The following is a 25,205-nucleotide window of genomic DNA, read 5'->3' on the forward strand; positions in this document are numbered from 1 at the left end:
TATTAGAGAAACTTGTGTTTGAAGACCTTGTCATATTCTTTGCATTTGCAAAATGTCTTTGCAGTATGGAATAAAACATGAGTAGTAAGGCTTGAGTGCACACTAAATTTTTTCTTTTTTTTGAGATGGAGACTCGCTCTGTCGCCCAGGCTGGAGTGTAGTGGCCAGATCTCAGCTAACTGCAAGCTCTGCCTCCTGGGTTTACGCCATTCTCCTGCCTTGGCCTCCCAAGCAGCTGGGACTACAGGCGCCCGCCACCTCGCCCAACTAGTTTTTTTTTTTTGTATTTTTTAGTAGAGACGGGGTTTCACTGTGTTAGTCAGGATGGTCTCAATCTCCTGACCTTGTGATCCACCCGTCTCGGCCTCCCAAAGTGCTGGGATTACAGGTTTGAGCCACCGCACCCAGCCCACACTAAATTCTTAGACACATTTGTTACATTTGTAGTTTCTATCCCATATGAATAGTCCAATGTTGCGCTAGGTATGAAATGCGACTAAAGGCCTTACCACACTCACTACATTTGTAAGGTTTCTCTCCAGTATGAATTTTCCGATGTCGTGCAAGGTGTGCAATTCGATTGAAGACCTTGCCACATTCATTACATTTGTAAGGTCTTTCTCCAGTATGGATTCTCTGATGATTGGTTAGGGATAACTTGTGTCTGAATGCCTTGCCACATTCATTACATTTGTAAGGCTTCTCTCCAGTGTGGATTACAAGATGGGCTGAAAGGCCTGAATACTCACTAAATGCTTTACCACATTCATTACATTTGTAAGGCTTCTCTCCAGTATGAATTCTTCGATGTCGTGCAAGATTTGAAAGTTGATTAAATACTTTTCCACATTCATTACATTTGTAAGGTTTCTCTCCTGTATGAATTCTCCAATGTTGTGCTAGGTGTGAATTTTGAATAAAGACCTTACCACATTCATTACATTTGTAAGGTTTCTCTCCAGTATGAATTTTCTGATGTCGTACAAGCAGCGCAATTCTATAGAAGGCCTTGCCACATTCATCACATTTGTAAGGCTTCTCTCCAGTATAAATTCTCCAATGATTTGCTAGAGATGACTTGTGACTGAAGCCCTTACCACATTCATTACATTTGTAAGGTTTCTCTTCAGCATGAATTCTTTGATGTCGTGCAAGGTAAGAATTATTGCTGAAGACTTTACCACATTCATTACATTCAAACGGCTTCTCGCTGGTATGAATTCTTTGATGTCGTGCAAAGTTTGAATTGTAACTAAAAACCTTGCCACAGTCATTACATTTGTAAGGCTTCTCTCCAGTATGAATTCTCCAATGTTCTGCAAGGTGTGAATTGCGACTAAAGACCTTGCCACATTCATTACATTTGTAAGGTTTCTCTGCAGTATGGATTACTTGATGTTTGGTAAGGCTGGAAGACACTCTAAAGACTTTGCTATGCTCATTACATTCATAAGGTTTTTCCCCAATGTGTTCTTTCTGTTCTTGTGGGAGAAATGAAGAGTCATCAAAATCATTCCTATTAAAAATGGGGGTTTTGACACTGGAAGAAATTTCTTGAAGAGTGGAAACAGAGGAACTGTGGTTGATAAAGTTTTCAACTTGATTACATCCATTTATTACCCTTTCATCTGGAAATAGCTCCAGTTCAGACAGATGTAAGTGAAAGGATACTCCAAGTTGTTTTTTAATTGGTTTGTCTTTTGCATTGCTTCCCAAGGCATAGCTGCTCCCTAGGAAAGCAAGAAAAGAGTAAAATTCAGACCCCATAATTCTAGCATGTTTAGAGTCTGATGAAAAAACTAGAATCTGCCTCATCTGACTCAGACATTGGAAGAAATATCAGCACACTCTGTACGTCTGTTGGCAGTGCTGAAAACAGAAGAGGGCAAGGTGACGCACTGGAGTGCTAGGAAATCTATAGGAGTCAGAGGATTATGGGTGAGTTTGAGAGGGATTATAAGCAGAGAGATAGGGAATTGAAACCTTCTGAGAAAAAGAAGGGACAAGTCTCTTAGGGAAAATAAGACACTTAAGAGAAGTGGTATACACAATAACAGTACATGCACAAAACTAGGAAAGGCACATCCCCAGAAAAGGAGTGAGTGTTCCCACACCCTTTACAACAGGCTAATTAGAAAAGATCTCCCTCTGACCAAATCTTATACCAAACAACTGAGAGAAGCAGTTATTTTACCAAACCTAATCCAAAAATTACAAGGCCTACCAAAGGAAAGAGAATTATGGCTAAAAAATAAATAAAGCCAAACCTAGAAAAAGACAGGCAGCTCTCTAAATTACTAGACAAATATTTATTTAGCCGCTTCAGCCTCCCAAAGTGCTAGGATTACCGGCATGAGCCACCGCACTCAGCCTCAGCAAGTTTTTTCTGTGTTCTTTTAGAGACAGGGTCTCATAATATTGCCTAGACTTCTTGGCTCAAGTGATCCTCCTGCCTTGGCCTCCCAAAATGATGGGATTACAGGCACAAGGCACTGCACCTGGCCCCTGACAAATATTTAAAGCAACTGCCTTAAGATTCTTAATAAGCTAAAAGTTATCAGAGAGAGATAACTAAATGAAATCAGAAGAATAATACATGAGAAGGAGGATATTAAACAAAGGAGGAAACATAAAAAACATTCTGGAGCTGAAACACAAGTAAAAATTCATTAGGTGCTCAACAACAGATGGATAGAGCACAGAAAAGAATGAGCAAACTTAAAGATCAGTTGTTCAAAAGTATCAGCTCCACCAGGCACAGTGGCTCATGCTTGTAATCCCAGCACTTTGGGAGGCCAAGGCAGGCAGATCACAAGGTCAGGAGTTCGAGACCAGGCTGACCAACATGGTGAAACCCCGTCTCTACTAAAAATACAAAAATTAGATGGGTGTGGGAGTGCACGCCTGTAATCCCAGCTACTCAGGAGGCTGTGGCAGGAGAATCGCTTGAATCCAGGAGGCAGAAGTTGCAGTTAGGCAAGATCGTGCCATTGCACTCCTGCCTGGGCTACAGAGTGAGACTCTGCCCCCTCTAAAAAAAATATATATATATGTGTGTGTATATATATGTGTGTGTATATATACGTATATATATAATCAGCTCCAAAGACCAAAAACAAAAAACAATGAAGAAAAGCAAATAAATGTTAACAGGTTTTTTGGATGCTCTCAAGCACAACAATATACAAATTATTAGAGGTTCATAAGGAGAAGACAGAGGATCAGAAATTGCAACTGAAGAAATAATGTCCAAATAATTGCCCAAATCCCAATTCTGAAGAAAGACCTGAATATACAATTCAAAAAGCTTGACCATTCGAATTAAAATTAACCCAAGGATGTTCACACAGAGATAAATTATAAACAAATTATCAAACATCAAAGACAGAGGAAGAATTTTGACAGCAGCAACAAAAAAGATATTTGCCATTTAGAACAAAATGTATAAGACTATGTACTTTTTTCAGCAGAAACTTTGCATGCCAGAAGACAGTGAGATGACATATTGAAAGTGCTTACAATCAACCAAGAATACTATATGGAGCAAAAGTCAGCTGCGAAAATAAAGGAGAAATTTAGACTTTCCTCGATAAAGAAGAGTTAAGGAAGTTCATTAGTACCCTAGACCTGTCCAACAAGAAATGCTACAGGGAGACCTTCAAAATGAAATAAAAGGATTACAGACAGTACCGGTAAACCAAATGAGAGGATAAAATTCTCCACTAAAGTAAAAAATGACCCAGGCACAGTGGCTCACACCTGTAATCCCAGCACTCTGGGAGGCCGAGGCAGGCAGGTTGCTCGAGGTCAGGAGTTTGAGACCAGACTGCCTAACATGGTGAAACCCCATCCCTACTGAAAATACAAAAATTAGCCAAGCATGGTGGCGCATGCCTGTAATCCCAGCTACTTGGGAGGCTGAGGCAGGAGGAATCACTTGTACCTGGGAGGCGGAGGTTGCAGTGAGCTGAGATCGCACTGCTGCACTCCAGCGTGGGCAACACAGCAAGAATCCATTCCCCCATGCAAAAAAAAAAAAAAAAAAAGCAAGAATAGAGAAGCCAGAAACAAACCCTCAAATACTTGGTCAAATGATGTTCAATCAAAATGCCAAGACCGGGGCCGGGCGCGGTGGCTCAAGCCTGTAATCCCAGCACTTTGGGAGGCCAAGACGGGCGGATCACGAGGTCAGGAGATCGAGACCATCCTGGCTAATACAGTGAAACCCTGTCTCTACTTAAAAATACAAAAAATTAGCCGGGCGACGAGGCGGGCGCCTGTAGTCCCAGCTACTTGGGAGGCTGAGGCAGGAGAATGGCGTAAACCCGGGAGGCGGAGCTTGTAGTGAGCTGAGATCCAGCCACTGCACTCCAGCCTGGGTGGCAGAGCAAGACTCCGTCTCAAAAAAAAAAAAAAAAAAAAAGCCAAGACCATGTAATAAGGAAAGGACAGTCACTTCATCACAAATAGTGCTGAACAAAAAGGACGCCCACATGCAAAGGAATGAGGCTGAACCCTTACTTTACACTTCATGTGTTATATCTGGGGAAACTTTACATTTCCCCAGATATAACACATGAAAGGAAAGAAGGTAAAAATACACACGATGCACTATGACAAAACTGACAACTATTGTGGATGGAAGAAAACAATTACCAAAATGTAAAGAAAACCTACCATATGTGAGAAAATACTTGCATAACATATCTGTAATAAAAACTTAATATCTAAAATATATATAGGCCGGATGTGGTAGCTCATGCCTGTAATCCCAGCACTTTGAGAGGCAGCTGCAGGTGGATCACCTGACGTCAGGAGTTCAAGACCAGCCTGGCCAACATAGTGAAACCCCATCTGTATTAAAGATACAAAAATTTAGCCGGGCACGGTGGTGTGCATCTGTAATCCCAACTACTTGGGAGGCTAAGGTGGGAGAACTGCTTGAACCTGGGAGGCACAGGTACCAGTGAGCCAAGATCACGCCACTGCATCCAGCCTCAGTGACAGAGCAAGACTTCATCTCAAATAAATAAATAAATAAATAAATAAAATAAACATATATAAATAACTCCTACAAAGCAAAACAAATAACCCAATTAAGAAATGTAGAAAGAAATACACATTTTTCCAAAGGTGACATATGACCATATGGGAAAATGCAAAATATCACAAATCATTAGAGAAACACAAATAGAAAACAGATTTTTCCTCACACGCATATAGAATATCACCTCACACCCATATAGAATATTTATTGTCAAGAAAGGAAAAAAAAAATGAAACACCAGAAAATCACAAGTGTTGTCGAAAATATGGCGAAATAGGAGAATTCTGTGCTCCTGTTAGTGGAAATGTGAAATGGTATGGTCACTTTGGAAATAAGTATGACATTTTCTGAAAGAATCTAAAATCAAATGATTAGTATAGGCAACAACTCCACATCTGGGTATATAGATAAAAAGATAAAAAGTCGGGCACAACGGCTCAGGCCTGTAATGTTCCTACATGCCTGAGGTGGGGAGTTTGAGACCAGCCTAGCCAACATGGTGAAACCCTGTCTCTACTAATAATACAAAAATTAGCTGGGCATGGTGGCGCACACCTGTAATCCCAGCCACTCAGGAGGCTGAGGCAAGAGAATTGCTTGAACCCAGGAGGTGGAGGTTGCAGTGACCTGAGATTGTGCCATTGCACTCCAGCCTAGGCAACAAGAGCAAAACTCCATCTCAAACAAACACACACACAAATGAAAAATAAAATAAAAATAAAGACAGCATCTTGAAGAGATACTTAGAAACCCATGTTCAAGGCCAGGCACGATGGCTCATGCCTATAGTTCCAGCACTTTGGGAGGCCGAGGTAGGTGGATCATAAGGTCAGGAGTTTGAGACCAGCCTGGCCAATATGGTGAAACCCCGTCTCTACTAAAAATACAAAAATTAGCTGGGTGTGGTGGGCACCTGTAGTCCCAGTTTGTTTGGGACGCTGAGGCAGGAGAATCATTTGAACCCAGGGGGGAGAGGTTGCAGTGAGCCAAGATCATGCCACTGCACTCCAGCCTGGGTGAGAGAGCGAGACTCCGTCTCAAAAAACAACAATGACAACAACAAAAACCCATGTTCATAGCAGCATTATTAAAAATAATAAAGAGGTAGGCACAATGCAGGTGTCCACCAATGAATGAATAGTTAAACTGTGGTACAGACAAATAGAAAAACATTATTCAGTCCTGAAAGAATATACACATTTCTTGATGTGCTACAAAATAGATGAACCTGAAAGATACTACGCTAAGTGAGATAAGCCAGTCATAAAAAGACAAATACTGGCCAGGCGTGGTGGCTCAAGCCTGTAATCCCAGCACTTTGGGAGGCCGAGACGGGCGGATCACGAGGTCAGGAGATCGAGACCATCCTGGCTAACATGGTGAAACCCCGTCTCTACTAAAAATACAAAAAAAAAACTAGCCGGGCGAGGTGGCGGGTGCCTGTAGTCCCAGCTACTCGGGAGGCTGAGGCAGGAGAATGGCGTAAACCCAGGAGGCGGAGCTTGCAGTGAGCTGAGATCCGGCCACCGCACTCCAGCCCGGGTGACAGAGCAACACTCCGTCTCAAAAAAAAAAAAAAAAAAAAAGACAAATACTGTATGATTCCATCTAAAATACTGAAATTCATACAAACAGAACAGAAACGGAGAGGGGAGAAAGTGAAACTGTAGGAGGAATGAGTTAAATATTACTGGTAATCAATTAAATCTAAATTCAAAATAAAAAAAAATAAGACTAGGCATCGTGGCTCATGCCCATAATCAGAGTGCTTATGGAGGCTGAGAAAGGAGGATTGCTTGAGCCCAGGTGTTCAAAATCAATATAGGCAACATAGCAAGACCCCTGTATCTGAAAAACGAAAAGAAGCTGGGCACAATAGCTCACGCCTCTAATCCCAGCACTTTGGGAGGCCGAGGTGGGCAGATCACTTAAGGTCAGGAGTTTGAGACCAGTCTGGACAACATGGTGAAACCCTGTCTCTACTAAAAACACAAACAAAAATTAGCTGGGCCTGGTGGCAGGTGCCTGTAATCACAGATACCTGGAAGGCTGAGGCAGCAGAATCCCTTGAAGCCGGGAGGCGGACGTTGCAGTGAGCTGAGATAGCGACACTGCACTCCAGCCTGGAAAACGGAGCAAAATTCCATCTGAAATAAATAAAAAGGAAGGAAGGAAGGGATGGAGGGAGGGAGGAAAAAAGGGTCTCCAGTCAAATAAACAAAAAATACATATATTTATTTATTTGAAACCGAGTCTTGCTCCATCTCGCAGGCTCTGTTTCACAATAGAGTGAAACTCCATCTCAAAAAAAAACAAACAAACAAACACTAAAATAAAAACAAAAAAACAAAACTAGACGAAACAAAACAAAAAGCCCAAACGACAGCATGGCTTCCACCCTGCCCATCTGAGCTCTTACTTGTGTTCATACCTTTGATGTGCTCCTTCCCATCTGAATTTTTTGCTATTTTCACTTCACGTTCACCAGACCAGGCCTCCCTCCTTTGCTCCAACATGGAGTTAATATTCAGGTCAGGAAGAGAGATTCCTGTTTGTAAAAAAAGAATCAAAATGTGCTGTGGCATCTCCAAAATCCAAGCCCTATGTGTAGGAAGGAGAAAGGATATCACAAATGAATCAAGAATAACGTTTCACAAGTTCATCCACAGACTGCCTCCTTCTGAATGCTTAGAGAATATTATAAAAAGCAGACATCGAGCCCCTTCCCAGTAACTACTGAGTATAAAGCACAGAAGTAGAAGCCGGGCGCAGTGGCTCACACCTGTAATCGCAGCACTTTGGGAGGCTGAGGCGGGCAGATCACCTGAAGTTGGGAGTTCAAGACCAGCCTGACCAACATAGAGAAACTCCGTCTCTACTAAAAATACAAAAAAAAAAAAAAAAAAAAAAAATTACCGAGTGTGGGGGGGCATGCCTGTAATACCAGCTACTCGGGCAGCTGAGGCAGGAGAATCGCTTGAACCCAGGAGGTGGAGGTTGCAGTGACCTGAGATTGCGCCATTGCACTCCAGCCTCCAAGACTGAAACACTCTGTCTCAAAAAAACAAAATATAAAAAAAAGCACAGGAGTAGAAAACAGGCAAGTGGGTATCTGAAGTTTGCCATAAGGTTTTATGCAGCTGGGTGCGGGGGCTCATGCCTGTAATCCCAGAACTTCAGGAGGCTGAGGCAGGTAGATTGCTTGAGCCCAGGAGTTTGAGACCAGCCTGGCCAACATTGTAAAAATTTCTGAAAAATACAAAAATTAGCCGGGTGTGGTGGCAGGCGCCTGTAATCCTAGTTACTAGGGAGGCTAAGGCGAATTGCTTAAGCCTAGGAGGTGGAGGCTGCAGTGAGCCAAGATCCTATCAGTGCCCTCCAGCCTGTGTGACAGCAAGACTCAATCTCAAAAACAAACAGAAAGGGTTTTATGCATAGTTCAGCCCTGGTACCACCCAATGATGTATAATGAAAGGGACAGAACATCTGAAGAAAATCGACATTTCAACTCCAGCAAACACTATGGAGCTTTTCATTTCTGAGTCAACAAGATTTTTAGATTTTTTTTTTTCCTAATATTTTTTATGAGACGGAGTTTCACTCTTGTTGCCCAGGCTGGAGTGCAATGGTGTGATCTTGGCTCACTGCAACCTCTGCCTCCCAGGTTCAAGCGATTCTCCTGCCTCAGCCTCCCAAGTAGCTGGGATTACAGGTGCCCACCATCATGCCTGGCTAATTTTTGTATTTTTAGTACTGAGACGGGGTTTCACCATGTTGGCCAGGGTGGTCCCGAACTCCTGACCTCAGGTGATCCTCCTGCCTTGGCCTCCCAAAGTGCTGGGATTACAGGTGTGAGCCATTGGTCCCACCCTGAGTCAATAAGGTTTATTTTGTTTTTTTTTTTTGTTTTTTTTGGGGGGGACGGAGTTTTGCTCTTGTTGCCCAGACTGGCTATGACGTGATCTCGGCTCACCGCAACCTCTGCCTCCCAGGTTCAAGTGATTCTCCTGCTTAATGTCAGTCAAACAATGCAGGGGCTCCCAGGAGGCACACAAGGGAAAATGCTGAAATAACCAAGGGCAGATCCCGGCTTCTGCAGGGGCACGATCCTCACCCAGGGATACCAGGTTCCTGTAGTTCTCCAACATCACGTCCTTGTATAAAGCCCTCTGAGCAGGGTCCAGGCATTTCCACTCCGCCTGAGAGAATTCTATGGCCACATCCCTGAATGTCAAGTGTCCCTAAAATGAAAAACACATTTCACCAACAGGATATGTAAAGGGTATTTATCTTCACTCAAAATGAGAAGGGAGTTATAAAGATTAACTCGATTGAAGAGAATGTTCTGACGAATCTACATTAAGGTATTTGTGATGTAGTTATGTGTCTGTAAACGTGGTTTTTTTCTTTTTCGGAGTGCAGTGGTGCGATCTCGGCTCACTGCAACCTCCACTTCCTGGGTTCAATCAACTCTTGTGCCTCAATCTCCCAAGTAGCTGGGACTACAGGTGCACACGATCACACTGGCTAATTTTTGTATTTTCAGAAGAGACAGAATTTCACCATGTTGGCCAGGCTGGTCTTGAACTCCTGACCTCAGGTGATCCACCCGCCTGGGCCTCCCAAAGTGCTGGGATTACAGGTGTGAGCCACCATCCCAGCCTGTGAGTTGTGTTCTATTACACTTTTCCAAGTGTAATAAAATTTTTAGGCCGGGCGCGGTGGCTCAAGCCTGTAATCCCAGCACTTTGGGAGGCCGAGATGGGCGGATCACGAGGTCAGGAGTTCAAGAGCATCCTGGCTAACACGGTGAAACCCCATCTCTACTAAAAAAAATACAAAAAGCTAGCCGGGCAAGGTGGCTGGCGCCTGTAGTCCCAGCTACTCAGGAGGCTGAGGCAGGAGAATGGTGTAAACCCGGGAGGCGGAGCTTGCAGTGAGCTGAGATCCGGCCACTGCACTCCAGCCTGGGCGACAGAGCGAGACTCCGTCTCAAAAAAAAAAAAAAAAAAAAAAAAAAAAAAAATTTTTAAGTTATATTTTAAAAATCAATATAGATTTTTCATTTTGTGGACATATAAGACATACAAATAAAAAATTAACCCATGGTTATCTCTACAGAAGGATTAGATATTATTTTTGACACTCCAAGTGATATTCAGTATCTACCTGATCTGAATATCTACCAATAACACCACCACTACTATGCACTATGCAAGTGGTGTCTTTGGAGAGGACAATGTCCATAGCGGCTTCAAAAAAAAAAAAAAAAAAAGAATTATAGGCACGGTGGCTCATGCCTGTAATCCCAGTACTTTGGGAGGCCACGGCAGCAGATCACCTGAGGTCAGGAGTTCAAGACCATCCTGGCCAACGTGGTGAAAACCCGTCTCTACTAAAAATACAAAAATCAGCTGGGTGTACTGGTGGGTGTCTGTAACCCCAGTTACTCAGGAGGCTGAGGCAAGAGAATCGCTTGAACCCAGGAGGCGGAAGTTGCAATGAGCCAACATCACACCACTTGCACTCCAGCCTAGGCTACAGAGTGAGACTCTGTCTCAAAAAAAAAAAAAAAGAAGAAGTATAAAACTGTGATGATAACAGTAGCAATGACTGAAGCTTTTGAACACTTCCCATGAGACAGGCACTACTCTAAATGCTTTACATGTACTAACTGCTATAACAACAAAAGCCCAGGAAAGAAACACCTGTCCCTGTCTTACCGAGAAGACAACTGTGTCACAGATACTCTAAGAAACTCGCCCCAGGTGTAAGGACTAAAAACAGCAGCGTACGCACTGCATCCCAGGTGTCCGGGCATTAGAACCAAACCAAAGGAATCAAACAATGAACAGATCAGCATCAAAAGTAAATTGACAATTACCTAAGAAAAAAGTTAAAACAAGTTCAGGGATAAAATCATGGACCTTCATAAAAGGTCATTATATATGAGTACACACATGTATCCCATAATATGCTACTATTCACAGCCATCAACTCACTAACATGATGGTGTAGGACAATTTCTGAGGTCATGGAAAATATTTCAGATGTAATTTCAACTGTTAAAGAAAATACCTAAAAATGATGATGTGTCTTTAATAAAACCATAGGCTTGCTCATCTGTGCAGCCATGGACACACGTCACATGTACACACATAAATATGTACACTTAGACCCATATACACTAGCACACATATACACTTACACACATTAACTGAAATAGGAATTGTCTGTCAATAATCTATTTTTTAGATGACATTTGTCATCACTATTATTTTTTAATTCTTAGAGACAGGGTCTCATTACGTTGTCCAGGCTGCATGGTGGTGGCTTATTCACAGTGTACTACAGCCTTGAACTCCTGGGCTCAAATGTTTCTCCCTCCTCAGCCTCCCAAGTATCTGGAACTAAAGATTTGTACCACTGCATCCACCTGTCATTGTTATTTTTGCTATGTACATTTCAGCATGTTTGCAACAAAAATGTAAAAGCTGTACTCAATTTAGTTTATAAACGTTGTATATTAAGCCATTAAAAAACTATAGACGATAAAAAGACAGAAAGTTGAACTCCAATCTCTATTAAATACCCAGATTCAAAAATATAAATGCAGGTTGGGCATGGTAGCTCCACCTGTAATCCCAGCACTTTGGGAGGCCAAGGTGGGAGGCCTGCTTGAGGACAGGGGTTTGAGAACAGCCTGGGCAACACAGAAAGATCCCATCTCTATTTATATAAAAAATATGATTATATATAATACTTCAAAAAATTGAGATGGGGTTTCAGTACATTGCCTAGGGTGGTCTCAAATTCCTGTGTTCAAGGGATCCTCCTGCCTCAGCTTCCCAAGAAGCTGGGATTGTACACACATGTGATTGACCCCGACTTACATAAATATAATAATTATGTCCATAAAATTTACGTGTTTAGGTATTTACAAAAGCCCAATGGGGTTTATCAATATATTCCATTAATAAAATAAAACATTAATACATGATAGAAAATTTATTAATATAATTTAACAAAATAAGTCAAAGAAAATATCTCAGCAGTATACATCTTAAGAAATTACTAGATAATTAAAAACAAGGCCAAAAATAAAATTTGAAAACAAAAACAACAATATCATTAAGCAAGAACATCTCATGAAACATGATAATCAGCAGTAAACATGGCAGACATTTGCTTGATTTTAAGGCAGAGAAAAGGGGGCTGGTCTATGCTGCAGCCAGTCACCACTGCACAGGATGCCTGAGCAGGGACTAGAAGGAGAGGTTAAAAAAAAAAATTAGTGGGGGTTGGGGGCAGGAAAAAGCTGGATTTAAAAATATATATAATTAATAAAATTATTGTAACCAAGACAAAGAATGTCATTTTAGCATATTAACTAATAAGAATATATTAGCCTGGTGCAGTGGCTCATGCCTGTAATCCCAGCATTTTGGGAGGCCGACACAGGTGGATCACTTGAGGTCAGGAGTTTGAGACCAGCCTGGCCAACATGGTGTAACCCCATCTCTACTAAAAATACAAACAATTAGCTGGGCGTGGTGGTGGGCACCTGACACCTGTAATCACAGCTACTCGTGAGGCTGAGGCATGAGAATTGCTTGAACCCAAAAGTCAGAAGTTGCAGTGAGCTGTCATCTTGCCACAGCACTCCAGTCTGGGTGACACAGCAAGACTCTGTCTCAAAAAGAAAGAAAAAAGAATTAAAAGAAGAAAATAAATTTAAAAATATATATTATATTGAAAAAAAGTTTCCTTCTTTAGCAGCAATATTTATAAAGTGACACATACAGTAAAGATACATCTGACATCTCCCTTAGGAAAATATACATGGCCCCTAACTAGAAGACATTCCAGACCTGGGTAAGAAATCTGCAAGTCTACTAAAAGAGTAATGTCAGCAAGACAGAGGAACAGGAAGCCCTGGACCATTTTGAATCCATGTAGACACAACTTAAACAAGAATATGTGGGCCAACTGCCTTTGTGAGAAATCCAGAAGACACTCAGGAGGCTGCACCCAGAGGTGTACCAGTACCAAGTCAATCTACTGGGACCTGATTGTGAAAATATGTGACACACACTCACCAGAACGCCTGCCCAGGCATGACATGCCATCATCTAGAGGATACCACAAACTCCAGATTTCTCCTGAGAGAGGAAAACAATGGGAATGTCTTTCCAACCTTCTGACTTTTCAGGGGACTGCTTAAGGGGACAAGTTTCTGTCTTGTCTAACATAAGCATTGAAGTAACAGGGCCCCAGGTCAGGAAGCCACTGAGAACAAAGGCACCAGCATAAACCAGAGCCAGCAGTAACGCAGGCAGACACTAGGTGGCGGTGCAGACCCCCAGCTTCCTATTGCCCCACACAGGCTGAAGAGCAGGTGCAGAAAGGGGAGCTCCTGAGCAGAACCTGGTCACCCCCTTCATTGAGAAGGTAACAAGCAAAGCCCAGAGAGGACGCATCCCAGATAAGGCACGGGACCTCCAGAATCTCCAGCGGGGCTGACCACAGCGCATTCTCCCTGAACCAAGCCAGACACTAAAAACAGAGAGGTGACTGATTTTTAATTCAGACAACGTTCACATGAGGGTGTAAAGGAGCAAATTTTCACAACTTACAGAATAAAGTATCATAAAACAATCACCGAGAATTTTACTTAAAACACCATAATGCTGTATAAATACAATTCTACAGGACTTGCTCTCACTCCTGACAGAGCTGACAGCAGTGGGTCCCCAGTGAGACTGAGGGAGGGTGGAAGACTCCCTCCATAACAACTATTTACATGTCACTTAGACATTTAGGACAGGGAATGCTTTGTATTTGATGGCCTAACCTGTACATTTGGAGTTTTCCTGTAAGACAAATTTATATATAACTTGATGTTGAAAAAAATGATAATAATTGGTGGACAAGAATATGATTTCCTCCTCTCTAATTACAAAAAAAAAAAAAAAAAAAAAAAATCTGCTCCAATCTCTGAGCAAAATTACCATATTTTTTGCTTAACATAGCTGGTGTTGAGACCCCCTGAAGGAAAATCAGTCTCTGGGAGAGGTACATGCTGAGGATGATGAGAGAACGTCCTCCCTGAACCAAGCTAGACGTAAAAAACTGGGAAAGGCGTTTAGCTTCAAATGTAGTAAAAATCAGGCTGGAAGGCTGGGCATGGTGGCTCACACCTATAATCCCAGCACTTTGGGAAGCTGAGGCAGGTGGATCAACTGATGTCGGGAGTTCAGGACCAGCCTGGCCAACATGTTGAAACCCCATTTCTACTAAAAATACAAAAATTAGCCAAGTGTGGTGGCGGGCACCTGGCATCACAGGTACTTGGGACACTGAGGCACAAGAATTACTTGAACCAGGGAGACAGAAGTTGTAGTGAGCTGAGATCGCACCACTGCAGTCCAGCCTGGATGACAGAGACTCAGTCTCAAAAAAAACAAAACAAAACAAAAAAAAAAACGAAACAAAAATCAGGCAGAAAAGGTTTCTCCTCCCTGTACTCTTTTCCTACAATTTACTAGGTGCTTGTGCACAATAATACATGACTTCCATGTGCAGTTTCTGGTCTACAGAGAGGTGATGGTGCACTCAGATGTGGCCCCTGAGCAATCCCTACTGCCCAACAGCTCTAATGCCACGGGGCCCACACCCCATCTCCATCCATGTTAGGGAGTAAGCCCTTCCCAGAACCATGTCCAGTGGGGCCTCATCCCCAGTTCATGTCACTGGGTAATGGGAGATGGAATCCAAGTGAGATAAGAGGGACTGAGGTGCTGACAACAGGCCCTAAGCTTGTCATAAACAGGCTTTAAAGAAACTGGCCATAAACGGGGTTTCTGCAGCAATGAAACATGCTTGTGATGGCTATGATGCACACTGCTATAAGTTGTTGGTTTACTGGAGCAAGGCAAGGAATACCTGGCCTGCCCAGAGTGGAAAACTGCTCAAATGACAAACAACAGCATGAATGGCCTGTGCCTTAACAACATGTTTTTGCTGCAGATAATTAGCCAGAGCCTGTTTCTCTACTCCTTGCTAAGAATGTTTTGTTTCCCATAAGGAATGCTTTTAGTTACCCTATAATCTATAGAAACCATGCTTATCAATGGCTAGCTGTCAATATATATATGGGTCAAACTCTGTTCACAGCTCTCAGCTCTGAAGGCTCTTGGCCCCGATTCTACTTTACACTCTATTCTTGTGTCTATGTCTTCAAATCCTCTAGTACCACTAGGTTAGGATCCCCACGACCGAGCTGGTCCCTGCAAGTGGCGCCCAATGTGGGACTCGAACCCGAATCAAAGGGTCACCAGAGCTGGAGAACATGGAACTATGCTGGAGGACACCCGAGTACTCTTAAGCAATCCCCATGGTAAAAGAGGAGCTCAGAAGCATCAGGGTAACAATGGGAAAAGGGTCAAGCAGACATGAGGCTTATTTGAGCCTGCTTCAGCAGCTCCTAAGAAAAGGAGGAATAAAGGTTAGCACTAGCTGACTCATGCAGGTTTTTAGGTGTGGTAAAGAAATATTGCCCCTGGTTTCCGGACCAAGGAACTATGAACGTAGAGGTCTGAGAAAAGGTAGGCAGCACACCAAAGAAGGCATATAAGGATGGGACTGAGGATATTCCTGTAAATGTCTGGTCAGTGTGGGCTCTGGTTCATTCCACCTTGGAGCCTTTCCACACAGATGATGATGAGGAGGAATCAGAGGAAGAAGGAGCATGTAACGAACTAACAGAAGAAGTGACAGAGCAGGTTTCCTTGCCAGCTAAAGCAGCAAAGGAGGGAGAGGTTTGTCTGTACCCCTCTACATCCCCTCATCATTTTGAAGAAAAAGAGTGGCCTGACCCTCCAGATCTTTCTTTTCCAGAGGACACTGGGTGAAAAGTAGTTGCCCCAGTGACTGTTCAAGGAGCACCTCAAGTGACTGCTCTCGGTTCTATTCAGGCAGGAATCCAGGAAGCTAGACGAGAGGGTGATATGGATGCTTGGCAGTTCCCTGTTAGAATACACCCACCTGGGCCGGGCGCGGTGGCTCAAGCCTGTAATCCCAGCACTTTGGGAGGCCGAGACGGGCGGATCACGAGGTCAGGAGTTCGAGACCATCCTGGCTAACACGGTGAAACCCCGTCTCTACTAAAAAATACAAAAAAGCTAGCCGGGCGAGGTGGCTGGCGCCTGTAGTCCCAGCTACTCGGGAGGCTGAGGCAGGAGAATGGCGTAAACCCGGGAGGCAGAGCTTGCAGTGAGCTGAGATCCGGCCACTGCACTCCAGCCCGAGGGACAGAGCGAGACTCCGTCTCAAAAAAAAAAAAAAAAAAAGAATACACCCACCTGATCAACAGGGGAATATTATGGCTACATTTGAGTCTTTTCCTTTTAAAATACTTAAAGAATTTAAACAAGCTATTAATCAATATGCACCAGGTTCTCCTTTTGTAATGGGATTGTTAAAGAACGTTGCTGTCTCCATTCAAATGATTCCTACTGATTGGGATGCACTCACTTGAGCTTGTCTAACTCCTGCTCAGTTCTTACAATTTAAAACTTGGTGGGCAGATGAAGTTTATGCAGGATGATGCCATAGAGCAGCTTAGAGGACTGTGCATTAGAGCTTGGGAAAAAATCACTTCAGGCGGGAACAATATCCTTCAAGTGCTGTAAAGCAGGGACTGAAAAAACTGTACACAGATTTTTTAACTAAATCACAGGAGTCTCTTAAAAAGGTGATCGCAGATTCAGCTGCTCAGGACATAGTACTGCAGTTATTAGTTTTCGACAATGCCAATCCTGAGTGCCAAGTTGCTCTGCAACTTATGAGGGAAAAGCACATTTGGTTAACTATATTAAACCTTGTGATGGTATCGGAGGTAATCTGCATAAGGCTACTCTGCTAGCCCAGGCAATGGCAGGAATGAAAGTGCGTAAAGGAAATACTCCATTTCCTGGAGCTTGTTTTAACTGTGGGAAGCATGGTCATACTAAAAAAGAATGTAGAAAAAATCACCAAGTTGGGCCACCAGTTTGGGGGGAAAAAGATAACTGCTAAGCCTGGAATATATCCAAAATGCAAAAAAGGAAAACAATGGGATGATATTCTTTGTGCTGCCTCCACCCAGGAAATATTACTCCAATGTTACAATCACTTACAAAATTTGATTTCTCGTGCCAGTTTAATTATAGCTCCTGACAAAATTCAGACTACTACTCCTTACTCCAACTTAGGGAGTAAATGACACTACAATAGTAAATGACACTACTTAGTAAATGACACTACAATACTGCCACAGAAAGTAATCATATGTAAGGATCAATTGAAAACACTGAATGACTTTCAAAAATTACTAGGGGACATTAATTAGATATGACCTGCTCTAGGCATTCCTACCTATGCAATGAGTAATCTATTTTCTATCCTTAAAGGAGATCCTAGTCTCACTAGCCCTTGGCAATTAACAAAGGAGGCTGAGGCAGAGTTACAACTGATTGAAAAACAAGTACATAAAGCTCAAATAAATAGAGTTGATCCAGAAAAGACTTTAGACTTACTGATTTTTCCAACTCAGCATTCACCTACTGGTGTTATTGTCCAAGAGCAGGACTTGGTAGAATGGCTCTTTCTTCCACATACTAATTCACGGACACTAAGTCCTTATTTGGATCAAATTGCTACTCTGATAGGCAATAGGAGAACTTGAATTGCTAAATTGCATGGAATTGCTAAATTGCATGGATATGACCCTCTTACGAAGGCACAAATACAACAAGCCTTTATAAATAATCTTACTTCGCAAACCCAGTTAGCTGATTTCGTGGGTGTTCTTAATAATCACTTTCCAAAAACAAAATTATTTCAATTTTTAAAATTAACTAGATTCTCCCTAGAATAACTAAGTTTAAACCAATTAAAAGTGCTGAAAATGTTTTTACAGATGGGTCTAGTAATAGTAAAGCTTTTTATTCTGGATCAAAAACTAAAGTTTTCTAGACGCCCTATACTTCAGCTCAAAAAGTAGAGCTTGTAGCTGTAATTAAGCTACTGACTGCTTTTAAGCTGCCTGTCAATGTAATTTCTAATTCTTCACATGTAGTCCATTCCACACAATTAATTAAAAATGCTCAGTTATGATTTCATACAGATTAACAACTAATGACTTTATTTACCCAATTACAAACCAGTTAGGAATAGAATGCACCCTTTTACATTACTCATATTGGAACTCATACACCCTTTATAAGACTTTTAACTGTAGGGAATCAAATGGCTGATCACCTAGTTGCTACTGCAGTATCTAATTCTAGACACTTTCACAATTTAACCCATGTTAATGCCTCTGGTCTCAAATGCAGATACAGCATTACCTGTGAAGAAGCTAAAGCTATTATCCAGCAATGCCCAACTTGCCAAATAGTGCATTCCTCATCTTTTACAGGAGAAGTTAATCCTCGAGGATTGGAACCTAATTCTCTTTGGCAAATGGATGTCATTTCTGTTCCTTCTTTTGGTAAACTGGCTTATGTGCATGTATGTGTAGATACCTTTTCTCACTTTGTTTAGGCTACCTGTCAAACAAGGGAATCTTCTGCCTGTGTTAAACGGCATTTTCTGCAATGCTTTGCAGTGATAGGCATTCCAGCTTCTATTAAAACAGATGATGCCCCAGGCTGTACTAGTGAAGCTCTAGCTAGATTTTTCTCTATATAGAATATTAAACACATTACTGGCATCCCATATAATTCACAAGGACAATCCATTGTGGAAAGAATGAATCTCCCCCTAAAACAGCAATTACAAAACCAGAAAGGGGGGAACAGTGATTATGGAACCCAAAATATGCAATTGAATCTAGCATTATTGACTTTAAATTTTTTGAGCCTGCCTAAAGGCCAGATGCTATCAGCAACTAACAGCATCTACAGAAATCAGCTGCACAGATGGAAGTGCAACAACTGATTTGGTGGAGAGATCCGATAACAAAAAGTTGGGAAATAGGTAAAATAATAACTTGGGGTAGAAGTTATGCTTGTGTATCTCCAGGCCAAAACCAGCAGCCGATTTGGATACCATCAAGACACCTGAAGTCTTATCATGAGCCAGATGCTGAGGAAGAGATTTTTGGGAGGAACATGAGGACCCCCCAGTTGCAGCCATGTCGAGACTGACAATAAGGCCTCCTTTTCTGTTTGTAGTGGGTGATTTAAAACCTGATCTCCCTAATTATCATGTCACTTGTCAAGAATGTAGATTGTTTTCTTGTGTGAATTCTTCCTTGTATAATATTGATCATTCTATTTTAGTGGTAACAGCCCGAGAAGGAGTATGGATACCCGTAAAGCTTTCCCATCCTTAGGAAGCCTCTCCTTCTGTGCATATTATTACTGAAATTCTTCAAAAGAATTCGGCCGGGCATGGTGGCTCATACCTGTAATCCCAGCACTTTCAGAGGTCGAGGCAGGCTGATCACGAGGTCAGGAGATCAAGACCATCCTAGCTAACATGGTGAAACCCCATCTCTACTAAAAATACAAAAAATTAGCCGGGCATAGTGGTGGGCACCTGTAGTCCAAGCTACTCAGGAGGCTGAGGCAGGAGAATGGCATGAACCTGGGAGGCAGAGCTGGCAGTGAGCTGAGATCGCACCACTGCACTCTAGCCTGGGTGACAGAGTGAGACTCCGTCTCAAAAAAAAAAAAAGAATTTGAGGTGCTCTCGGCGTTTCATTGCCACTTTAATTTTAATCATTATGGGATTGATTGCTGTCATAGCTACTGCCACGGTAGCTGGAGTTACTTTGCATTCCACAGTACAAACAGCAGACTATGTAAATAATTGGCAGAAAAATTCTACTTTGCTGTAGAATTCCCAAACTAATACAGACCAAAAACTAGTTAACCAAATCAATGATCTCCGACAAACTGTAATGTGGCTAGGAGATCGAGTAGTGAGTCTAGAATATAGAATATAGTTACAATGTGATTGGAATACTTCTGATTCTTGCATTACTCCTCATCTGTATAATGAAACAGAGCAAGAGTAGGAAAGAGTTAAGAGACATTTAAAGGGTCATACTGGAAATTTATCTTTGGATATTGCAAAACTGAAGGAACAAGTACTTTAAATCTCTCAGGCACATCTGATGCTAATGCCAGGAACTAAAGAGCCTGAAAGAGCTGCAGACGGATTAGCAGCTATTAACCCATTAAAATGGATCGAGACACTTGGAGGCTCTGTGATTTCAACAATGATTGTGCTTTTAATCAGTGTTGTTTGTCTTTGTGTAGTCTGCAGATCTGGATCCCGAATCCTGTGAGAAGTAACCCACCATGACAAAGCAGCCTTTGCCTTTATCGCTTTGCAAAAACAGAAAGGGGGACATGCTAGCAACAGGCCCTAAGCCTGTCATAAACAGGCTTTAAAGAAACTGGCCATAAACAGGATTTTTGCAGCAATGAAACATGCTCGTGATGGCTATGACGCACATTGCTACAAGTTTGTGGATTACTGGAGCAGGGTAAGGAACACCTGGCCTGCCCGGAGTGGAAAACTGCTCAAGCCACAAACAATAGCATGAGTGGCCTGTGCCTTAACAACACATTTTTGCTGCAGATAATTAGCCAGAGCCTGTTTCTCTACTCCTCATTAAGAATGTTTTGTTTACTGTAAGGAATGCTTTTAGTTAATCTATAATGTATAGAAACAATCCTTATCAATGGTTTGCTGTCAATAACTACGTGTGTCAAACTCTGTTCACAGCTCTCAGCTGTAAAGGCTGTTGGCCCCTGATCCACTTTACACTCTATTCTTGTGTCTGTGTCTTTAATTCCTCTACCGCTAGTAGGTTAGGGTCCCCATGACCAAGCTAGTCTCAGCACTGAGGGAAGGCATAGATGAGTGCAAGCAAACCTGTCAGACTCAGAGAAGATTCCCAACTCCAAGGCCCAACGTTTCTGAAACAAAGGAGACAGAACAATCCACCAAGAATATCATCTCACCTGAGGAAGAGCCGTCCCTGACTCCTTTGCTTTCCTCTTCCTTCTCTTCTGGGCTTTTTCGTCACACAGCATGACTCTTTAGAAGTCAATCCTAAATGTCAAAAATATGCTGTTTAGGGCTTAGAATCAACACACCCTCTTCCTGTGCCACAACCACACACACAGGTTAGACCTCACCCTGTGGAAAATGTCCTCTGCTGTCCACTGCACCAGAGTTGATGCAGGGACAAGAAACTCCTACAGAAAGAACAAGAAGTGAGTTTTTCACTCTTTTCTTCAGAATCTGCTCCCCTCCTAGAGATGCCCACATGCACGCTGCAGCAGTGGGGAGCTGGCCTGGACTAGGCTCCCCTTCAGGGCCAGACCCAGCCCTGACCAAACCCCATGCAGAGCACAGCCCCACTCCCGTCTCTATGGATCTCAGACTCATGTAATCACTCTGAAATGGAGGACACAGAGCCTTGGTGCTCGGCACCAGATACAGAACACAGTGGAATCCACTTATCCATGAGGGACATGTCCAAAGTCCCCCATTGGATGCCTGGAACTTCAAACAGTACTGAACTCTATTTATTCCACTTAAAAGATGCATGTGACAGCTTCTCATTGGCATATCTAAACTGCTAGTGTCAGTCAGGCATGGTGGCTCACGCCTGTAATCCCAACAGTTTGGGAGGCTGAGGTAGGTGGATCACCTGAGGTCAGGAGTTCAAGACCACCCTGGCCAACATGGTGAACCCTCATCTCTACTAAAAATACAAAAATTAGCTGGGCATGGTGGCACACAACTATAATCCCAGCTTCTTGGCAGGCTGAGGCAAGAGAAATGCTTGAAACCAGGAGGTGGAGGTTGCGGTGAGCTGAGATCACACCATTGCACTCCAGCCTGGGCAACAAGAGTGAAACTCCGTCTCAAAAAAATAAAAGAAAAAGAAAAAAAAAAAAAATCAGGGTATCCCAAAGCCCCTTCTTTTGATTAATTTGCTAGGAGGGTTCTTCCACCAGGCTATTCATCTGTATCTTTTGCAATATTCTTCATAGCAAATGGATAAAACTAAACAAAATACTTCCTTGAGTTCTATGAACCAGGCTAACAAATTAATAAAATCTGAGCAAAGGGTCAAGGGAATCCTCAATTTTTAGATGTTTGGTTGAAGTTCAGGTCCTAACCAGGAACTCATAACCAGCACATGAAGTAGGGGCAGCCTTGTGGAACTGAGCCCCCAACCTGTGGGATCTGATGCTAACTCCAGGTAGACAGTGTCAACTTGAGTGAAATTACAGAACCCCCAGGCGGTGTCTGATGAATTGCTTGTTGGTGGGAAGAAATCTCCACACATTTTGTTCATCAGATATGAAGCATTCTGTGTTGAGTGTTCATTATTGTGTTGATTGCAAGAGTAGGAAGAACACTGGTTTTCCTGCTATCTTATACATTCGCCCACACCCTACCCCATCCCAGGAAAAGGAAAGTGGGTGACCCACACCTGAATGACTCAAGTCACCGACCTGTGCCTGAATAGGGAATGTGAGTGGAAGCTAAAGTCTAATGCCAAGAATTATAAAATGCACCAGCCTCACAGACAGGAGTTTTGCACATCTCATCTTCATCTGTATTTTTAAAGCACATTTCATATAATCAGATTAATCAATGTCACAACTTCATCATAATATCCAATCAACTCACCGTTCATCTGCACCAGGGTTCCCTCTATTCTCGGTACTGTGTTTCTCTCCCTCATTCTGTACGTATCTATCAATCTCACCTTCTTTCTCTAGCTTTTTTTCCCCCTCTTTATTTTTCCCCTAAGATTCTGCTCACTTTGAGCCTCTCTCTTCTCCTAATGTTTCTCCCCTTATTCCTTCTCTTCCACCTGTTCTGCTCCATTCTGGCAACTTGTTTCACCCCTTTTTCAAACTTTCTGCTCAATCTTTGATCGTCCCAATCTCCACCTATTTCTGCCTCTTACTTTTTGTTGTTGTTGCTGTTGTTGTTGTTTTCTGTGATGGAGTTTTGCTCTTGTCGCCGAGGCTGGAGTTCAATGGCCCGATCTTGGCTCACTGCAACCTCCGCCTCCGGGGCTCAAGTGATTGTCCTGCCTCAGCCTCCTGAGTAGCTAGGATTACAGGAGCGCGCCACAATGCCCGGCTAATTTTTGTATTTTTATTAGAGACGGGGTTTCATCCTGTTGACCAGGCTGGTCTCAAACTCCTGACCTCAGGTCATCCACCCACCTCGGCCTCCCAAACTGCCGGGATTACAGGCATGAGCCACCGTGCCCGGTCCTGCCTCTTTCCCTGTCTCTGTTCCCCCTCTGCTCTCCCTGTTAAACCCCTTCTTTCCTGTTACACCCCCTTGTCCCCACTCTCTGGCACCCTGAGATCCCAGCCCTCCCCCTGCTGTGGTTCTCCCTCTGCTCTCCTTGTCACCAGCTGACCCCTCTTGCTATCCCAGCACTACGCTGCTCTGTCTGCCCTGGCTCCAAATCCCTCCTCCTCTCCCCGACTCTCAAACTGAGGAACTTCCCACTTTGCTGCCCCTCTCACTATCTTGCAGTCCTTCATCTCTCCGGAGATGGCACTTTTCTCTGCGTTTCTTCAGTTGCTTTTCTCCCCCTGCTACTTTCTCGGCTTCATTCACTGTCTCTGCAAATGCCCCATCCACTTTCTGCTTTGCCATCTGCTTAGGGCTCTCCCTCAATCTTCCTTTCTCCTTCAAGATGTTTCTCTTTCTTCTCCCTCGCTCTCCAGATCTCTCTGCACGCATGCATATGGAAGGAATTGGGATCAGATGCCCACATGCAGAACACCTTTTCAGTGAGGTGTTATTTACACTGCAAGAACACTGGATGTCAAAAGACAGACTAAGTCACCTCCCCACACCCAGGGTCAGGAGAAGCGGTGGCTGGGAAGAGGAGGCCTGGGGAGTAGCGGGGTCCCGGATCAAGGAGGGTCTGGATCAAGAGAGGGGTGGCGTCTGCAGAATCCCAGGACTCGGCAGAAGACGCGGCTTCTCCTGGATTGAGATTGGAGTGCTGCGCTCCAGGGTCAACAAAGGCGAGGCTTGGGGGACCTGATAGACCGGAATCCACCTAGCGGGGGAGGACTTTTCGCGGTGCAGGGCGGATGTAGGCATCACAGAAGAATTTGAAGCAGGAAAACTCCTCGATAGGAGGTGACTACATGGCCCTGTGGCAGAAAGACGGGGGACAGGACCCGTCGCCGAGCGATTTAAACACACAGGGAAACGACGGCGGGACTCTCACAGGGACGCCTGAATTTGGTCGGGGTAGAGGGAGCGGTGCCAGGATTTCCAGGTCTGTGTGGCCCCTCAGATCCCGGGTACAGAAGCGCGGGGGAGCTGGGAAGCTCAGATTTTAATTTATACAAAGGGAAACTCACGCGCCGCGGCGTGACCTTCACTCCACGCGATCCGCTTCCGGGTTTGTGGGAAACTGCGCGCGCAGCGGAGAGGTCGAAGCAGGGCGGCCGGGCCGGGCCGGGGCGGGGTGGGGCGGGGTGGGGTGGGGCGGGGCTTGCGCTTCCCTCCGCCTCGCTTCCAGCGCCTCTGTTTTCCGGGTTTTGCGGGAGACCTGTCAAGGATGCTAAAGCAACTCAGCTGTCTCCGCACTGTACTCTTGCCGGGACAGAGCAAAGTCGGCTGATGATTAGATCCAGGAAAATTCCTGCTATTAATCTTAAGCCGGCCGTGGGGTGGGGCACCTGTACCAGCTACCCCGAAGACTGAGGCGGGAGGATCGCTTGAACCTAGGAGTTCGAGTTTACACTGAGTTATAATGGCCACTGCGCTCCAGCTTGGGCGACAGAGACTCAGTCTCTAAAATAGATACATAAAAAACTAATTTTAGCAATTTAATTAAAAAGCCCTGGGATTGTCTGGGAAAGCTGTGGGGAAAAGAGAGATCAGATTGTTACTGTGTCTATATAGAAAAGGAAGATATGAGAAACTCCATTTTGATCTGTACTAAGAAAAATTGTTTCTGTTTTTCTGCTAACCTGTAGATGCTGTTAACCTGTAACTTTAGCCCCAACCCTGTGCTCACAGAAACATGTGCTGTAATGAATCAAAGTTTAATGGATTTAGGGCTGTGCAGGATGTGCCTTGTTAACAATAT

The 25,205-nt window shown here is 43.5% G+C and overlaps 1 protein-coding gene across 1 annotated transcript; it reads right to left on the reverse strand.

Annotated features, from left to right (window-relative positions):
• Window positions 1-332: 332 nt before the first annotated feature.
• LOC111530336 (zinc finger protein 480) lies at window positions 333-24,572 on the reverse strand. Its single transcript, XM_023197502.2, has 5 exons — window positions 24,472-24,572; window positions 21,070-21,160; window positions 9,162-9,288; window positions 7,479-7,595; window positions 333-1,730 (listed from the first exon to the last, which is right to left on the reverse strand). The coding sequence occupies exons 2-5, from the start codon at window positions 21,139-21,141 to the stop codon at window positions 451-453; spliced, it is 1,596 nt and encodes a 531-aa protein (XP_023053270.1). The 5' UTR covers window positions 21,142-21,160; window positions 24,472-24,572; the 3' UTR covers window positions 333-450.
• Between the last annotated feature and the right edge of the window lie 633 nt (window positions 24,573-25,205).

The sequence above is a fragment of the Piliocolobus tephrosceles genome, chromosome 21, assembly GCF_002776525.5.
Source record: "Piliocolobus tephrosceles isolate RC106 chromosome 21, ASM277652v3, whole genome shotgun sequence".
NCBI classification, from domain to species: Eukaryota; Metazoa; Chordata; class Mammalia; order Primates; family Cercopithecidae; genus Piliocolobus; species Piliocolobus tephrosceles.